Source organism: Fukomys damarensis, unplaced genomic scaffold (genome assembly GCF_012274545.1).
Source record: "Fukomys damarensis isolate Sample0158 unplaced genomic scaffold, DMR_v1.0_HiC HiC_scaffold_39, whole genome shotgun sequence".
Lineage (NCBI taxonomy): Eukaryota > Metazoa > Chordata > Mammalia > Rodentia > Bathyergidae > Fukomys > Fukomys damarensis.
In genome coordinates this window covers 106,025,906-106,044,628 of record NW_022900951.1, presented here as the reverse complement: position 1 = coordinate 106,044,628, position 18,723 = coordinate 106,025,906, and the positions used below count along the sequence as shown (strand labels likewise).

General features: G+C 37.1%; 1 protein-coding gene across 4 annotated transcripts in view; it reads left to right on the top strand.

Annotated features, from left to right (window-relative positions):
• The window catches only part of Zdhhc9 (zinc finger DHHC-type palmitoyltransferase 9), a 34,395-nt gene that overhangs the window by 12,991 nt on the left and 2,681 nt on the right, over nucleotides 1-18,723 (top strand). For 2 of the 4 annotated variants that reach the window (XM_010608007.3, XM_010608009.3), the window contains exons 3-9: nucleotides 1,542-1,702; nucleotides 6,667-6,825; nucleotides 12,894-13,031; nucleotides 13,936-13,984; nucleotides 14,864-14,966; nucleotides 16,396-16,499; nucleotides 16,901-16,997. In XM_010608007.3, the coding sequence (XP_010606309.1) occupies nucleotides 1,542-1,702; nucleotides 6,667-6,825; nucleotides 12,894-13,031; nucleotides 13,936-13,984; nucleotides 14,864-14,966; nucleotides 16,396-16,499; nucleotides 16,901-16,997 (811 nt within the window). The remainder of the gene's footprint in view (nucleotides 1-1,541; nucleotides 1,703-6,666; nucleotides 6,826-12,893; nucleotides 13,032-13,935; nucleotides 13,985-14,863; nucleotides 14,967-16,395; nucleotides 16,500-16,900; nucleotides 16,998-18,723) is intronic. The other 2 variants (XM_010608008.3, XM_010608010.3) reach the window with 2 other exon arrangements.

The window sequence follows — 18,723 nt, the reverse complement described above, 5'->3', positions numbered from 1 at the left end:
TCTCTCTCTCTCTCTGGTACTGGGAATTGAACTCAGGGCTTCACACTTGCCAGGCAGGCAGGCTCTGTGCTGCCAAACTACATCCCTGCCCCCCACTTTTGGTACCAGGAATTGAACTCATGGCCTTGCACTTGCCAGGCAGGCGTGGCACTGAACAGTAGTTTCTTTCTCTTATGAAATCCATTTGAAGGAGATACAGTCAACCTACTAAGAAATAGCTAGGAAATAATACAATACTCTGGAGGTGGAGAAGGGAGAGATTATTGTAGCTTAGCATAGGTCTTTTGGAGAAGGTAAGACTTCTCTTAGTCGTCGCAGATTGTTCATTTGTCAAACTGGTGTAAGGGAAGTTACCTCGTAGATTTAGTGTGAGAATTAGATGAGAAAATTAATTTAAAGAGCTTAGTACAGTGCCTGGCATATGGGGAACACTGTGTAAATTATAATTGCAGAGATAACAGTGATGTCGCCAGGACCTGAAAGATGAGTACACTTGGGATATACAGAGAAGAAGAGTTACAGTATGGGGAGCGAGGAGAGTGAACATGATGTTGGGAAGGGTTACAAATGGGATATAATTTTTTTGTGTTTTTTTGAAACAGGGTCTTACTGTGTAGCCCAGGCTGCCTTTGAACTCAGTGTATAACACAGGCTGGCCTTGAGTTTGTGGCCATCCTCCTGCCTCTGCCTTCCGAGTGCTGGGATGACAGGTGTATGCCACTACACCTGGCTAAGGATACAATTTTCTTATTCCCTTGCTGATGATTATTACTCACCTGCTAGTTGAGCTAATCTAGGAGAGAAGAGGAATGGATGTTGCAGAGTCATTCGGCAGCCCTAAGGGTTTTCACTGGAAATACCCTCTGACACTGAGTCTGTTTCCTGATTGGTCCTTTTTTTTTCTTCTTTTGTCTTCATCAAGCTCAGCCCTAATGCCAGATGAGTGGATATGAAAAGCTCTGGTCAGTCCTATACAGTGAGATCAACGTGTGGTGCTTGTAAATCTAGGCTCAGTTACTTCTTGGTCCTTAGCATAGCAGATGTAAATCTTTCCTGAAGCAGAAGAAATGTGGCTTGCAGGAGGCTTATAGGAAGCCTCAGGGAATAAGGGAGGTCCCTTGAGACTATCTTTGTATGTTATAGGTGGCATCAATCAGTTATTTGTTGAACTTATGTACAAAACCATGTGTTACATGTTTGGGGTAATTCAAGAGAGGTAAGTTACATGGTTCCTGTTCTTAGGGTACTGCTAAGTTTATTGTGGAACCAGAGTAAAATACTTGTAACAGTTTGAGATCAATGCGGGATAGGTATAATTTAGTGATGGCAAACCTTTTAAAGATGAGTGCCCAAACTGCAACCCCAAACCCACTTACTTATCACAAAGTACCAACACCACAATTAAAAATGAATACTGAGGTTTTAATTTAGAGAAAACAACTCATACATTATCATCTTTTGTCTTAAAAGAAAAATAACATGCATGCAGTAGGTTCACCACCACTGGTATAATTAAATGATAAATTGCTTGCTTTTTGCAGGTGTCGCTACCTGGCTGTTCAGCTGTCTCCTGCAATTCCTGTGTTTGCTGCTATGCTCTTCCTTTTCTCCATGGCCACACTGTTGAGGACCAGTTTCAGTGACCCTGGAGTGATTCCTCGGGCTCTACCAGATGAAGCAGCTTTCATAGAAATGGAGATAGGTGAGTCCCCAACCACCTGGCAAACTACCATGCCATGGGCAGCCCTTTTCAATAAGGGGATGGAATCATAATAGTAGTTACAGATTTACAATCTACTGGTCTAGCCTTTTCTCTCTGAGATCTGGAATCTGATATTAGGGCCATACTGTGAATTTGATTAAGACAGGTGTAACAAGATTCTAAAGTCATATGCTTTATCTTGTGTTCATTTGCATTACAGGACAGATTTGTTACCAAGGTCTGGCTATATTGTCTCAATGAGAGTTTTTTTTTTTAGTAGATCACCAACACATTTGTTTTTTGACAAAAACTGTAAACTTACCCCAAAATACAGAGTCTACCAAAAAATGTATATATACTTTAGGAAAAGAAAAAATTGTATAAATATTTAAAAATTTTAATACTAAACTTATTGAGACTTTATAAGATTTACAAATTATCTTTGGCCTCTATATTTACAAGAGGTGCTTGTAGTGGTAGCAGTTAGCTTCTAGACATATTATTAGTTTGGTGAACTGCTTCTTGGGTAACCTTGGCCACTGAGATTGCTGCACATGCATTTCTAATTTCTTCTCTAAGGGTCAGCAATGTAGTGGGTTTTCTAAGATATACAGCATCCTCTAGGATCCTCTATATGAGGGTAACACATCAGTTGAAAAGCATATTATTTTTCTTTTCCTGAAGTATGTATGCATATTTTGGTAGACTCTGTATTTTATATCCATACACTTGCACACAATTTTGGTTGTAAGTTTAGGGTTCCATAGATTTTCTGAAGCACATTCATGGACCCCCCCCCAAACAAGAATTTCTGTTTTAGGGAAGTATGCAAGGTGAGAAGGGCGGCTATGGTGCCAGGAACCATAGGAATTCTAGGAAAGGTAAAGGAAGCAATTGGAGGTTCAACACTGTGCAGTCTACGGCTCAGGATAAGAATCTTTGGGGAAATGGAAATTGTTACACCACCAGGAGCCAGGATGGCTTTATGAATTGAAGCAGAATGCTCCAGGGCTAGAGAAGGGCTATACTGGGAGCTCACAGTGGGAAAAAAGTCTATTTTGCAAGTACTAGGAGGGAGTGGGAATCCAGCAGATCACAATAATGCCTATCTAAATGATTCTTCAGCATGGCACCCCAGTAGGTTCAGTTGGCATCCAAGCCAGATAGTGCAGAAAATAAAAAGGGACCCACAACTTGTAAGGCACAAAGTTATGCCTGCAGAGTACCAATCTGTGGCTAACCTTTAGTTCTTTCAGGCTGCTTTAAAGACTTCTAAGCTTTTGTATTTCTTTTGTTTATTTTAGCTGTGTTTCCTTGAAACTTCTTGGTGGTGGATTTCTTTTTAAAAAAATTCTAGCCTGTTTAAATTGAGCTCAGGAGAAGCTGGTTGGTGTACATGTGAGCTAGAACTACATAGGAGTGGGGATGAGGTTGAGAATAGTGGGAAGAAAGCAGAGGTGAAGGTGTGTTGGCACAACTGGAGTTCTGGGAAGACCTGTGACTAGAACTGGAAACAATTAAGATAGTGAGGGAGAGTTGTGAGTGCTATTTTTCCTTTATATGGGTTATTCTTTTATAGTTCCCTTTCCATCTACATATGGAGGGTCAAGGCAGTACCTTGACTTGTCTCTTGCATTCACAGCAGGTTGTCACCAAGGTTAGCTCTTCTCTGCCCCATCACTGGATGTGGGACCTAGACCTAAGTTGTCATGTTGTGACCTCTATTTTTGTCATGTTTCTCTTACTAGAAGAGTGTGTTCTTGACTTAATACATTTGTTTATATTAGCAAGTTTTTGTCAGCTTATATTCAGCTGTGGAGAATGGATGGGAGAGAAGTCATGTGATTCCTTTGTCTCATAGCACCTCCTAGGGAGAGTGAACCCTGAGCTTTGTCTCCCAGGTGCACTCTTGTAAAGCATATGCAGAGGAATATTTAAGGTAGCATGCTGGTGCTTACTTACTTGTATATCACCCTCTAGAGAATAGCTATCCCCATTCTATTAAGACTTGTGACACACTGTTATTGTTTGATTTCACAGCACCTACCCCACTCTGCAGAAAAAGGAAAAATGTTCCATATGGCAGATATTTTTGTAATCAAAGTGAATTGAAAATTATTCTTTTTTTGAATTACACTGCGTGGTGAGGGTGCAGTGAGACAGGCACTCATGTGCTGCGGATGGGCAGACATGTGAATTCATACACTCTCTGTGAAGCAGTTTGGCAACAAGTAATATGGGCTTTAAGGGTTCATACCCTTTGATCTAGTTATTAATGGTTCTCTAAGGGATTAGCTAAAGGAAAAATCAGGTATTTTAAATAAATTACTGTACGATTTTTAATGTATCATTTTAATTTTTCCTTTTGTTTTTAATATGAGTACAGCTATTTTAATGCTAGAAACTTCATATGTTACTGCTCAGACTTAAACATGCTTTTCTTTCTGTTTTAGAAATTAATTTTAACACATGAATATATTCTTGGGGAAGGGAAGAGGGGAATGAGATTGAATTGTCAAAAGTGATTTAAGCTTTTGTCCATAATGTTTTAAATTTTTGCATGTAATATCATTTGAATAGCAAAACAACCAGAGATAATTTAAATACAGGATGATTAAATAAATCACAGTATGTGCCTATCATGGAAAATGGCTAATAATGATATTTTAGAAAAAATTACCAATCTGGGTAAATGTTCTCAGTATAATGTTAAGTAAATAATTCATAGTACAAAATTATATTTTTATGATCTCAAAATTTAAATGTCATGAATGTCTATCTGTTAAGAGGAGAAAAAATATACTAAAAATATATGAGTATCTCTGAGTTGACAGATTCTTGGTGATTTTTATCTTTCATTATTTACATTTTATGTTTTTTCCAACTTTTTTTTTTTGCAACAGGGTCTCGCTATGTAGTCCAGGCTGGCCTTGAACTCGTGGGAATCTTCTGCTTCTGCCTGCTGAGTGCTGGGATTACAGGCATATGCCTCTGTGCCCAGCTTTTCCAACTTTTTAAATATTAAACATATATTCTTATTTTTATTCATCAGTCTTTTTTCATGCATATACTTCACTTTTGCTAGGGAAGAACCTCTTATACATATTTATTTTTAGCATACATTTTTATTTTTTAATATATTGTATTTTCCCGTGTCACTATTTATTTGCCTAAATAATTTTATTTTATTTTATTTTTTTCAGCTTTAATTGAGTTTATTGGTACATTTTAGGGATACAGTACAGTTACATTCATTGTTGGGGTCTTGTACCTCTTGCCTAAATAATTTTAAATGGCCATATTAGATTACATTTTACACATATATCATAATTTTACTTAACCAACTTCCTATTGTGACATGGAACATAATTGAGTTTTGGTACATTTTAGGGATACAGTACAGTTACATTCATTGTTGGGGTCTTGTACCTCTTGCCTAAATAATTTTAAATGGCCATATTAGATTACATTTTACACATATATCATAATTTTACTTAACCAACTTCCTATTGTGACATGGAACTTACTTTTAGTTTTTCATTGTTAAAAGGGACCTGTGACAAATATCCCATATAAACATCTGTATTTTTCTTTGTAATTTTTATAAGTCCCTATCAGTTATAGAATTGCTAGACAAAATAGTATATACATTTAAAATTATGGTAGCTTCTACATTGTTGACTGGTAAGGTGTAAGAATGACCTTTTATTATTTATTTATTTATTTATTTATTTTGGTACCGGGGATCGAACTCAGGCCCTTGGGCTTTTGAAGCAGGCAGTAGAACCATTGAGCCAAATCCCCAGTAAGAATGACCTCTTAAATTCCAGCAATATGGGAGCCTAAAGCAGGAGGATCACAAGTTTAAGCCCAGCCTGGCAATTTAGTGAGACCCTGTCTCAAAATAAAAAATACAAAAAGAACTGGCAGTGTTATTCAATGTGGAGGCCTTGTAATCAGTCCCCAGTACTACACATACACAAAAAGCAAGAAGCAAAATTTAGAGATAAACTCTAAATTAGAACTCAATCTGAGTGTTTTACATAAAATTTTATATCTGGATTGTGATAATGGTTTCATGTCTAAACACATTTGTCAAAACTTGCAGAATTATTCACTAAAGTTTGAATTTTGCTGTATGTGAAAAAGAATGAGTGCCCTTTTCTCACCCTTGTCTATATTGAGTATTTTTATTCTTTTTAATATTTGTTAATATAACAAGTGGAAATGGTGTCTTCTTGTTTTTTTTTCCCATTAAGTTTATTGGTACATTTTAGGTATACAGTACAGTTACATTCATTCATCATTAGGATCTTGTACCTTTACATGATGTATCTTGGTTCTTATTTTTTTCCCATTTCCCTACCCTCCCTTTACCCCCTCCACCCTTCTTTATCTATGAAGACTTTGTTTCCATGTTTTTTCTTTTCCCTTCTTTCCTTTCCCCTATCTCTCCCACTTCCCCTACTCCTTTTTGTGTTTACTTCCTATTTCACAATATCAATTATAAATTTTAATCCTTATTTATGCTTGGTGTCTTCTTATTTTAATTTTTATTTCTCTGATTGCTGAAGTTGGATGTTTTCTTTTGGTATTTTTTAAATGAATGTTTTTCTTTGTAACTAGACAAAAAACTTGAAGACACACTTTTTCACATGTATATAACAGAATTGCATAGCAGTCAGTAGTAATTTGGAGAGACAATATGTGATGTTGAAATTCTAGTCTGGAAATTCTTGCCTGGAGAAGACAGTAGGCCTAGGCACCCTTTGATGACCCACATTGCTTTTTATATAATTTTTTTGGTGTTGGGCATTGAACCCAGGGCCTAGTGCATGCTAGGCAAGTGCTCCACCACTGAGCTATATCCCCAGCCCTACCCCTACTTCCTTTGGAGAGATTGTGAGACTTTGGGGCTTAAATAATGACTAGTAGTGAATTAAACTGTCTTTAATGATTTACAGAAGCTACCAATGGTGCAGTGCCCCAGGGTCAGCGACCACCCCCTCGTATCAAGAATTTCCAGATAAACAACCAGATTGTGAAACTGAAATACTGTTACACATGCAAGATCTTCCGGCCTCCCCGGGCCTCCCATTGCAGCATCTGTGACAACTGTGTGGGTGAGTAAAACCAAGGGATTGCTGCCCAGGGGAAATTACTCAGGGTAATTAGTGATCCTTGGGAAAAGTCAATAGAGGTGAGAAGATAGAGCCCCCTCCCCCAGTACCAGGGATTGAATCCAGGACCTTGTGCTTTTGAGGCAGGCGTGGCACCACTGAGCTAAATCCCCATCCTGAGAAGATAGATTCTTATGGGAAACCAGGTAGATTTAGATAGGAAAGAAATCCCTGAACAAAAGCCGATTAGCTGTACTTGTGTGGATCAAATTATAATTTAAATGTTATCTAGCTAAAATGGAAGAAAAAAACCCCAACCTCTTTGGTAAACCAGGAAAATCAACTTTACCTGTTTTTGAAATCTAAATTTTCATCAGGCGAGGCTCACCTTACATGGGGGGAAGAGTATCCTTGTCCACTGGAGGGCAGTATTGAGGAAGGTAGGCCTATGTTGGCAGTGTTGCTAAGAGGAAAGGTGCTAGCATTTATTGAGTTTCTACTACACCCTACACTATACTATGTCTTTTCTGTTTCTGTCATTTAAGACATGTAACAAAATCCTGTAATCAATATTATCCCCATTTTACAGATGAAATACTGAAGCGCCTCTGCGTAAATTTGTGTAGTTAGCTTGAGATAAAGCTGGAAGAGTTCTGATGTCAGAGCTCTTATTTTTTCTTCCTTTGCTGCTGCTACAAGCATGGCTAGTATAGGTGTTCATAATATCAGGGTCTGTTTTTCCATCTGTACATATGTGGCTTGATTGTAAGCTCTGCCCACTATATGCTGAAACATGAGAAAGATCAGAAACAAGTAGTAAATGTGCTTTTTAAAAGGTACCTGTGTTACATGGCTCATATCACTGGACGTGATTCTGACATTCTGTATGTCATGTAGCATGTCTGAGGACCCTGCTTTCCTCTTAGTAGCTGATTGCTTACTCAAAGTTTGGGGGCATGTGTCTTGCTCTGTATGGCAAAAATTGATATGTAGATAGGATTTTGTAAGTCACAGCTTATTTATTTATTTTAATTTAATTTTTTTTTTTGGTAATTGGAATTGAACTTGGGGCCTTGTGCTTGCAAGGTAGGTGGTGGAACCACTGAACTAAATCCCCACCCTATTTTTAATTTTTGAATATTTTTGGTACTGGGGATCAAACTCAGGACCCCATGCTTGCTAGGCAGGTGCTTTGCCACTGAGCTAAATCCCTGGCCCTACAACTCATTTTAAATGGACCAGGAAGAAAGTTTAAGGTGAAGGTTTCTTAAAGAATTCTCTCTCTGTATTAATAATGCTTGCTTGCTTGCCTGCTTGCCTGCTTGCCTGCTTGCTTGCTTGCTTGCTTGCTTTCTTTCTTTCTTTCTTTCTTTCTTTCCTTTCTTTCCTTTCTTTCTTTCTGTTTGACACAGAGTCTCACTTTGTAGCTCAGGCTGGCCCTGAACTGATTATGTAGCCCAGACTGGCCTCAAACTTGTGGTGATCCTCCTGCCTCAGCCTCTCAAGTGCTGGGATGACAAGCATGCGCCACCATGCCTGGGCTCTATATTAATATTCTTAAACATACAGAACTCATGAATACTGATTTTAAAAAAAAGTAGTGTTCTAGTTTATAGATAGCTCATAAAACAGGAAGTACAGTTGTCTGGTAAGTATGAAAAAATATTCATTTTTACTAATGATCAGATAAATACATAATAAAACAGAATGATTTTTCAGTCTAGGAAATGAGCAAGGACCTGATAATGCTTCATGCTATACTAGTAGTAATGTAAATTGGAACAAACTTTTGGAAAGGCAATAATAATAAGATTTATTAAAAGCCTTAAAGCATGTAAACCTTTGATGCTGGTGATTTCTGTTCTAGAGAATCTATTCCAAGAAATTGGAGGAGTGCTGAAAGATTTAGATGTAGAAATGTTTACTTTGGGATTATTATGAAAATGAAAACTTAGGAAGAACCCAATAGTCCACCAATGGATGAGTGGTCAAATAAATTGTGGGACATTCACACAGTAGACTATGGGAAAAGTTCATACTAGAAAGCTAAATAATATAAAATAGGAGATATGCTACATTTACAATGTGATCTTACTTATATATTTTGAAAATAAAATATATAAAGAAATATGCAAGGAGACATACCAGAGTACCTGTAGTTTGTTATCTACAGGTAATGGGATTATGAATGATTTTTATTTCCTTCATTTTACATTTTTTAAAGTTTTCTACAAAGAGGATATATCACTTTTATCATCAGAAAGCATGTGATTTAAAATACTATGAAAAACACATGTCTGTGTAAGTCTACATTTTCCCAAAGATTTTATATGGCAGATTTGCTTAAAATGAGGGGAGATATGTAATTCTGGATCCAGACATTATCCTAACCATGCACATGCCATTCTTTTCTATACTCTCTTTCCCTTTATCTGAAAAGATATATTATAACCCTTTAATCAGGAAATGTACCATTCTTTTTTTTTTTTTTTTACGGGGATTGAACTTGGGTCCTTGCGCTTGCGAGGCAGGCCACTGAACCGCTGAGCTAAATCCCCACCCCTAATGTACCATTCTTATAACCTTATAGTTTAGCAGTACATAGTGCACTGTTCTGTAAACATTATTTTTTAATTCATTAAAATATATGTTCATTTTAGAAAATATAAGAAGTATAAAAAAGAAATAAAACTTAATCTTAAACTTACTCTCTATATTTCCCAGTCCTTTATTTGTGAAATGGGACCATACATGATAGTTTTTGTTGTTGTTGTTTTTGTAGTACCAGGGATTGTACTCAGGACCTTGTGCTTGTGAGGTGAGCACGGTGCCACTGGGCGAAAACCCTGGCCTTAGTCCTGCTTTTGTAATTTAGAATTCTATTTTGAGCTTTTTTTCTATATCTATAATAAATATTTTGAATATGTTATTTTAATGACTGTATAATAGTTATATTCTAATTTATTTAAGCAGTATCATATCATTAGACATTATTCAATATTCCATTTTATTTATTGTTTTAACCCTACAATCATAATTATTTTCCTTAAGCAAGTGAAGAAAATGCAACCTTATATTTCTGGTGCAGCCACTATGGAAAATAATTCTTTGATTCCTCAAAAGTTGCACACAGAATTGTTACCAGCCACTTAGGTCCATATGCTCAGGTCCATTTGCTTGCTGCTGACCATATCAAAGGAAGCCATATAGTTTGGTGAAAAGGAAGTATTTATGAAGCTAGCTCTGAGGAGATGGAGGGGCCAAACCACCATTTTGTGGTATCCAGGTATGCAAGAGCCTTTTATAGTAAGGAACAGAAGGGAAAAGAAATGCAGTAAGACAATAGATAACACCTGCTGGCCACTCCTTCTCTTCCCTGTGGAAACGAAACTGGAGTTTGACTTCGTGAGGCCAGCAGCTGAAGAGAGGAAGGGGTGGTGGTCATACTACTCTAGGCCTGAGCAAGTTTGGAGAAGGTGCTTGTCTCTAGAGAAAAGAAATCTAACTTCTGAAAGTTGCATTTTGCCTGTTGGTTACAGAGCTGCAATATGACTCAGCCTTTCTGTCTTGAGTATATACCTGTATTAATCTGCTCAGGCTAGTATAATAAAACACCACAGACCAGGTGGTTTTAAATAGCAGAAATTTATTGTCTTGCTGGGGATTTAGCTCAGTGGTTCTGCCACCTGCCTCGCAAGCGCAAGGACCTGAGTTTGATCCCTGGTACAAAAAATAAATAAATAAATAAAAAGAAATTTATTGTCTCACAGTTCTGGAGTCTGGGAAGAATTGAAAACAGTGACTCAAAATGTATTTATACGTAGATGTTCGTAGCCTCATTATTCATAGTAGCCAGAAGATAGAAACAGCCCAGGTATCCATCAATAGATGTTCAGCTAAACAAAATGTAGTATTCCATATGCATACAATGGATTATAATTCAGTCATTAAAAAAGAATTACAACGTGTAATTATGTTATGACATGGACCTTGAAAAGATGCTATGTGAAAGAAGCCACATACAAAAGGACAAATATTGTATGACTATATGGTGCTACATTGGTTCATGAACTTGATTCTTTCTGTGATTCTGGTTATAAACTGAGTTGGAAGAGAACTGAATCAAATTCAATGGTTGGGTTCAATGTTGACCTTGTGGGGAAATTTGATTTGGTTCTCATCCAGTTCGCTCTGTAACCAAAATCATAGTGAGAATTGAGGTTGTGAACCGAGGTACCACTGTAATTAAATGAAATATCTACAATAGGTGAATTCATATTAACACGTTGCCAGGTGGTGGGGGAAGGGGAATGTGAAAAATTACTGCTTAATTGGTATAATATTTCTATTTGGAATAATGAAAAGTTCCTGAAAATAGATAGTAATGTGGTTGTATAACATTACAAAAAATAAATGCCACAGTGAGTGGTACAATTAAAATGTTTAAAATGGCAAATTATTTTATTTATATTTTATCACAATGTAGTTTTCTTTTTTTATCTTATTGAGTTTATTGGTGCATCTTAGGTATACAGTACAGTTACATTCATCGCTGGGATATTGTAACTTTATATGACAAATTTTGGTTCTCATTTTTTCCCCCATTCTCTTGCCCTCCCTTCACCCCCTCCCCCCTCCCCTATTTACAAAGACTTTGTTTCCATTTTTTCCTTTCCTCATATTTTTTCCTTTCCCTTATTTCCTTTCCCCATTCTCCTATACCTTTAAATCACAATATAATTTTCAATAAAAACTGTTGAACTTAAGTTTCTGGGTATATCTCTATTTCCTTATAAGAAATTACTGAAAATGGATTTTTTCTGCTAAAAGAGTTTTAGTTTTGTTAAGGCTTTTAATATGTACTGCCATATTGCTTTCTGGGCGGCTTCTCTTAGTTTATACTCAGCAGTATATTACAGTGTCCATTTTGCCCTATTCTTTCTAGCATTGGATATGATTATTTCTTATTTTGATATACAAAATATATCTTATTTACATGGTATTTATTAACTGTTATTATACTGTTTTCTTTTTTGTTTGTTTTATGTAGATATTTTATTTTTATTTCCAGCTTTAGTGAGGTAAAATTGACAAAAAATTTATATATTAAAAGGCTACCAGGCCAGGGATGTAGCTCAGTGGTGCCGTGCCTGCTTGGTATGCTCAAGGTCCTGAGTTTGATCTGTTGTACCACAAAAACAAACAAATAAATAAATGACTACAATGTGATGATTTGATTACCACAATAAAATTAGTCACACATTATATATATAAAACTGTGTGTGTGTGTGTATCTGGTGAGGAGATTTAAAACATACCTTCAGTAAATTTCAAGGAACCTTTGACAATTTTCTTGCAGGAGTATATGTGTTTACTTATTGCTTTGTAAGGACTTTTCATATAGTTAGATACAAATTTATATGCACTGTCATTATTTTTCCTTTTTAGTTTTCTTTCTTTCTTTCTTTTTCTTTTTCTTTTCTTTTCTTTTCTTTTCTTTTCTTTTCTTTTCTTTTCTTTTCTTTTCTTTTCTTTTCTTTTCTTTTCTTTCTTCTTTCCTTCCCCCTCCCTTCCCTTTCCTTTCCTTACTATGTAGCCCAGACTGGCCTTGAACTCACATTTATCCTCCTGCCAAGTACCACCATGCTTGGCCCTTAATTTTCTTTCAAGTATTTTTGTCACATGTAAAATTATTTTTTAAAGTTCATGTAGCCAGGCGTGGTGGTGCACGCCTGTAATCCTGACACTTGGGAGGCTGAGGCAGAAGGACTGCTGTGAGTTTGAGGCCAGCAGGGCCTACATAGTGAGTCCAGGGGCCAGCCTGAACTACACAGACAGACCCTGTCTCAAAAAAAAAAGTATCTTTTTGCTTAACTTCCAAGGTGATTGTAGGGATCAAATGCGAACATTTTTCAAAAGAATAGAAACCCGTTTTTTTTTTTTTTTTTTTTTTTTTTTTTTTTTTTACCAAAGTAGGTGCTGACCCTGGGTTCTCTGGATTAGGATTAGGTGGCTGGCGGGTTGCTCTTGTTCTGATGGCTTTGGCATTGGATTCTTTCTTTCTCCTACAGAGCGCTTCGACCATCACTGCCCCTGGGTGGGGAACTGTGTTGGAAAGAGGAACTACCGCTACTTCTACCTCTTCATCCTTTCTCTCTCCCTCCTCACAATTTATGTGTTTGCCTTCAATATCGTCTATGTGGCTCTGAGTGAGTATGCAGGGCAGTGTCTATTACTTGAGTGGGGTGGGGTGAGGTGGGGTAAGACCTGAAGAGAGCTTGAGGGGTTGGGTTTCTGATGGGACTTTAGCCCACTGTTGAAGGTACCTCGAGAGGGTTAGAAGCACTACTGTTTGCTCTTGAGCTGGGCTATAAACCTCAGCTTGCCACCAGTAGTTATTTACTGAGTGTGTTGGCCTTCTCTCTGGCCATCTGTGTGTGGTGGTGGGGCATAATTACTGATCATCATTCAGAGTACTGAGGCTTTCTGAGGTGACTCCAAGTGTTGGAAATGTATTTTGGCTCTGTGTAGCCTCTCTTCCACCTGGAAGACCTGCTTTGTGCTAGGTAGTATAAGGGATTTTACCAAAGAAATTACTTGTAGAAGCTATGATCTACTTGGGAGGTAGGAAGTGCACACCCCCTGTGTGCATGTGCACACACCACATAGCACACACATACATTCCAATAGCGAAAGGTCAAGTTGCATGCAGAGTTAAGGGGTGGTCTGATCAAGACAGATTCCTAGGAAGAGAGGAGCTCTGAATTTGATTTTGCACAAGAGAGGGACACAGATAAGTGAAGAGAAAAGATTTTTCTTGACTGTTTCTGATTTCTTTCCTCTATTACTGTCCCCCTACATGCCCGTATTTGGGGCTGGGAAATGGAAGGGTGCCCAGTGCTTGGCTTCTGCCTGGTATTGCAAATGTGAATTCTTTAATCACTAGCTTGCCATCTTAGGGGTGAGACTCTTCACCTTTGCCTGAGTGACAGCTTCTCTCCGCCAGTGTGTAACACAGGATTGGGAGGAAAAGAAGCGAGTAGGCTGTGGGACACTTTGTAGTTTTGACTAAAGTCACTAATTTTCTCTCTACTACTCCTCCCAATTTCACAGAATCCTTGAAAATTGGCTTCCTGGAGACATTGAAAGAAACTCCTGGAACATATCCTCCCCTGGCAGTATGTCCCTGTGAAGTCTCCTTAAACTACTTTCCGGCATATTTTCTACAGTTCTCCCACCATCTAGTTTTCAGACATCAGAGTGTGCCAAAGCCTAAAATTAAAAAGTCTAGTCTTAGTGATGGCAACCAGAATGGAAGATGGCCAAGAATTAAAGGGAGATCTTCCTTTTACCCTTTTTTCAGCTGCCTCCCTCCAAAATCTTTCTCTCAAGTTCATCCCTATCTCCTCTAGTGGGCAGCTTTACTTTGCCTTCCTGTACCTTGTGCGTCATTTACTGGAAGCCCCTCCTTCCTGTTACCCCTAAGGCTTATTTTGTATAGTGGCTGCATTTCTGAAAAGGAGATTTAGGAAAATATTTTTTGAGACAGGGTCTTGCTATATGGTTCAGACTGGCCTTTAATTCACTATGTAGCCTAGGCTGGTCTTGAACTTGCAATGATCCTTTTGTTGGGATTCATGTGCCACCATGCCCAGTGATATTTCTATAAACTATATTCTATTTTCCCACTAATTTTTCATTTATAAACTTTATTTTTCATAGAATTTCCATTGTCAGTGATGGCCAGCATTGTTTAGTTTGACTGCTTTTAAATGTCACCTTCAAAGAGCTAATGATGAATAAACAGTCAAACACTTAAATGCACTAGAGATGCAGAGATTTATTTATACTGAATAGACAAAAATCCTTTACCTTTCATAAAGGATCTATTTTAGAATTTATATATTGTTATATACGGATATTTGGCTTTTGTAACATTCCTTCCAAGAGGTAAAGATGGCTTGATTTGAGCCATGTTGTATGGACTGAGAAATCACATTCTCCGGTATGGCTTCTTCAACATTCCTTAACCTACCCCCACTGTTCTAGAAGTCCTCATTTGCTTCTTCACACTCTGGTCCGTCGTGGGACTGACTGGATTTCACACTTTCCTCGTGGCCCTCAACCAGACAACCAATGAAGATGTGAGTCACCTTTCTCTTCTCACTACATATTCTCCCAAAAGCCTGCTCACTTGTTATGTGCTAGAGGACTGGGTCTCCAGAGCCTGGAAGGTTCAGATAAGCAGCAGCCTGGTATGGGAGATTCTTGAAAGCACTGCATGGAAGAAAAGGCAGACTGCTTTTTAGTGGAGCTAGATGCCTGTAAGGCACTGGGAAGGACAGGTTGAAAAGTTAGGTAAATATAAGGTCTTTAATTCTTCATAGGTCCTTAAAGGCTACATGATGAATCTACACGTAGAATAGAGACAGTTGCTCCAAATAAATCCTGGCTTTAAAAAAAGTTACCAATTATTATGCATTCACTGTAGAAAATCAGAAAATACAGATGAGCAAAACACAGAAAATAAATCCCTGTAACTTTACCTTCTGATATCACCTTTGTTAATGTATGATTTATAGACTTCTAGACTGGGCTAGACTTGTTCCCATGTTTGTTTATATATGTATTATGTATTTTAGGGGATACTTTCAATATTTTTTAAATTAAAACAATGTTCATACATGCATATAAAATATTTTGATCATAACCATCCTCCCATTATTTCCCTCACAATTATTTCTCACATAACCATTTCACAATTTCCCTCATATAACCATCCTTAAATTATTTTCCCCTCTTATTCCCTCCCTCTTGTCTAATAATTAGTACTATTTCTACTTTCATGTCATATTTATTTTTTGTTTTTAGGTTTCACATATTAGGGATATATATATTTTTTCTTTTTTGAGTCTGGCTTATTTTACATAACAGTTCCATTCATTTCATTGCAAATGATATGATTTTGTTCTTGCTGGATAAATAATACTCCATGATATACATACATATATATATATATGCCACCCATTTATCCATTCATATGTTGATGGCCACCAAACCGGGCTCAAATTATTGCTATTGTGAACTGTACCATAATAACCATGAGTATGCCGTTATTTCTAGAGTATGCCAACTTTAACTCTTTTGGGAATATGTCAAGGAGTGGTATAGCTAGATCATATGGTAGTTTTATTTTTAGTCCTTTGAGGAACCTCAGAATGCTACATTACATATTTTTATAAAGATAATATATCATTAATTTGCTCTTCTGTTTTGTGAATATTTTTATGTTTGTATATTTTATTGTGATAAAATACTGTATATATGATAAAAGATGTGGCATTTTAACCATTTTTATTTTTATTTTTTAGAACAGCATGCAGTTCTTTATTGTTTTCTGAATCTAGTTGTATACATAACCATTTTTAAATGTACAGTTCAGTGGTATTTAGTATATTCATGCTGTTGTGCATCTACTGCCACCCATCCACCTCCTGAAATTTTGCATTATGCTATGCTTCATGAATTTCTTCAGCGTGATTGTTATTGTAAACTTTGACTTTTATCTTTCAGATCAAAGGATCATGGACGGGGAAGAATCGTGTCCAAAATCCCTACAGCCATGGCAACATTGTGAAGAACTGCTGTGAAGTGCTGTGTGGCCCTTTGCCCCCCAGGTACTCAAGGGATTAAATGATCCTGGGACTTGGGATAGTCACCCAACCTTGTCCTGTTACCTGGTCTGATGCATTCTTCTGATTGTGGCTCATTGGAGTCAAATAGGTCTTTTTAGGGGTTGTCATGTGGTACCATTTCTACATGAGCCATCAACCTTGGGCTGATTATTTTGAAAGGATAAACTTTCATTCTTATTTTATATGTTTGTTCCTAGATTAATATAGCATTCACTGGTTTTTGGAAGAAAAAGTGAATAGAAGATAGGAAGCATGTACTAGGGTCAGGCTAAATTGCTAAAAGACAGGTTTATGTTTTCTAATATACACAACAAGGTTCAGTGTGCTTGGGTTGGTAGAGCAATGAATGACAAAGCTTTGATGATTTTTCATATCTCCTTTAGTGTGCTGGATCGAAGAGGTATTTTGCCACTGGAAGAAAGTGGAAGTCGACCTCCTAGTACTCAAGAGACCAGTAGTAGCCTCTTACCACAGAGCCCAGTAAGTGTTCCTTATTTATGGCTGAGAGCAGGTGCCAGACAGTGTGTAGACTACCTTTATAGCTTAGCAATATAATTAGGCAATTTTGTATCCTAATCTCCCTAGCTTTCCTGTCTCTGCTTTTGCGGTGACATTGCCCTGAACTCATTGTGCCCTTGGGATAGGGTAAGATTTACTCATTTTTTGACGTACTTTTTTGAGCAGCTACTCTGTGCCAGCCACAGTGCTAGGTGCTGGGGATATACCAGTGAACAAGGCACAGAATGCCTCTCCTCTTAAGAAGCTCATTGTCTGATGGGGATGATGGACAAGAAAGTGTCTCGTTTAGGGGCGCATAAAATATTATAGAAACAAAGATGGGGACAGGGGACCATGTTGGAGTTAGTGATGTGGTTACCTTGGTGGAAGGGACTTCTTCACTGGAATATGTAGATGTTGTGGAAACTTTCCCAGCTGCCCTTTTCAAGATATAGTTTATAAAATATACTTCAAAATTATTATTTGAACTCTTTAACTTTATTGAGATATGACTCACATACCATAGAATCCACATTTAAAAACAATTCTTTGGTATACTATATTCACAGAGTTGTACAGTCATCACAACAATAAATTTAAAAGCGTTTTTCCCCCTCCCCCTCAAGAAACCTTGTACACATTAGCAGTCACTCTTCCTTTCTCCCTGACTCCTACAGTCCCATCCCTAGATAACCACTAATCTACTTTTGCTTGTTACAGATTTTCCTCTTTTATACATTTCATGTAAATTAAATTCTATGATATGTGGTATTTTGTGATTGGCTTCTTTCACTTAGCATAACATTTAAAATGTTCATCTATATTACAGCATTTAGTAACACTTCATTCCTTTATATGGCTGAATAATGTTGCATTATATGAACAAGTACTATATTTTGTTTATTTCTCAGTTGATGAATATTTGACTGTTTCCAGCCTTTGATTTTTATAAGCTACTATGAACATTCATGTATAAATTTCTGCATGGACATATACTTTCATTTCTCTTGTGTGTGTATACGAATGAAATTATTGGGTCATATGGTAATTCCTATGTTTAATCTTTTGAGGAACTATTGGACTTATTTCCAAAGTAACTATACTATTATATGTAACCAGCAGCAGTGTATAAGTATTTCAGCTTCTCTTCATCTTAGGCAACACTTAGTATCTGACATTTTGATTTTATCTATCTTGGTGTGAAGTAGTATCTTATCGTGGTTTTGATTTGCATTTCCCTAACGACTGATGATGTTGTTCATCTTTCCATGTGTGCATTGGCCCTTTGTACATCTTCTTTGGAGAAGTGTTTATTCAAATCCTTTGTCCATTTTTAAAGTGGAGTTATTTATCTTTTCATTGTTGAGTTTCATGAATTCTTTTTGTGATTTGTATACAAGTCCCTTACCAGATAGATACATGATTGGCAGACATTTTCTCCGATTCTATGGGTTGTCCTTTCACTTTCTAGATGGTATCCTTTTTAGCCCCAAAGTTTTAAATTTTGATGTAGTCTGATTTGTTTTCTCTTTTGTTGCTTGTGCTTGTGATACCACATCTAAGAAACCCTTGCTGAATCCAAGGTTGTGAAGATCTATACCTCTATTTTCTTGTGAGGGTTTTATAGTTTCAGCTCTTACATTTATATCTTTAATCCATTTTGAATTAACTTTTATATATAGTGTGCGGCAGGTGGTCCACATTCTTT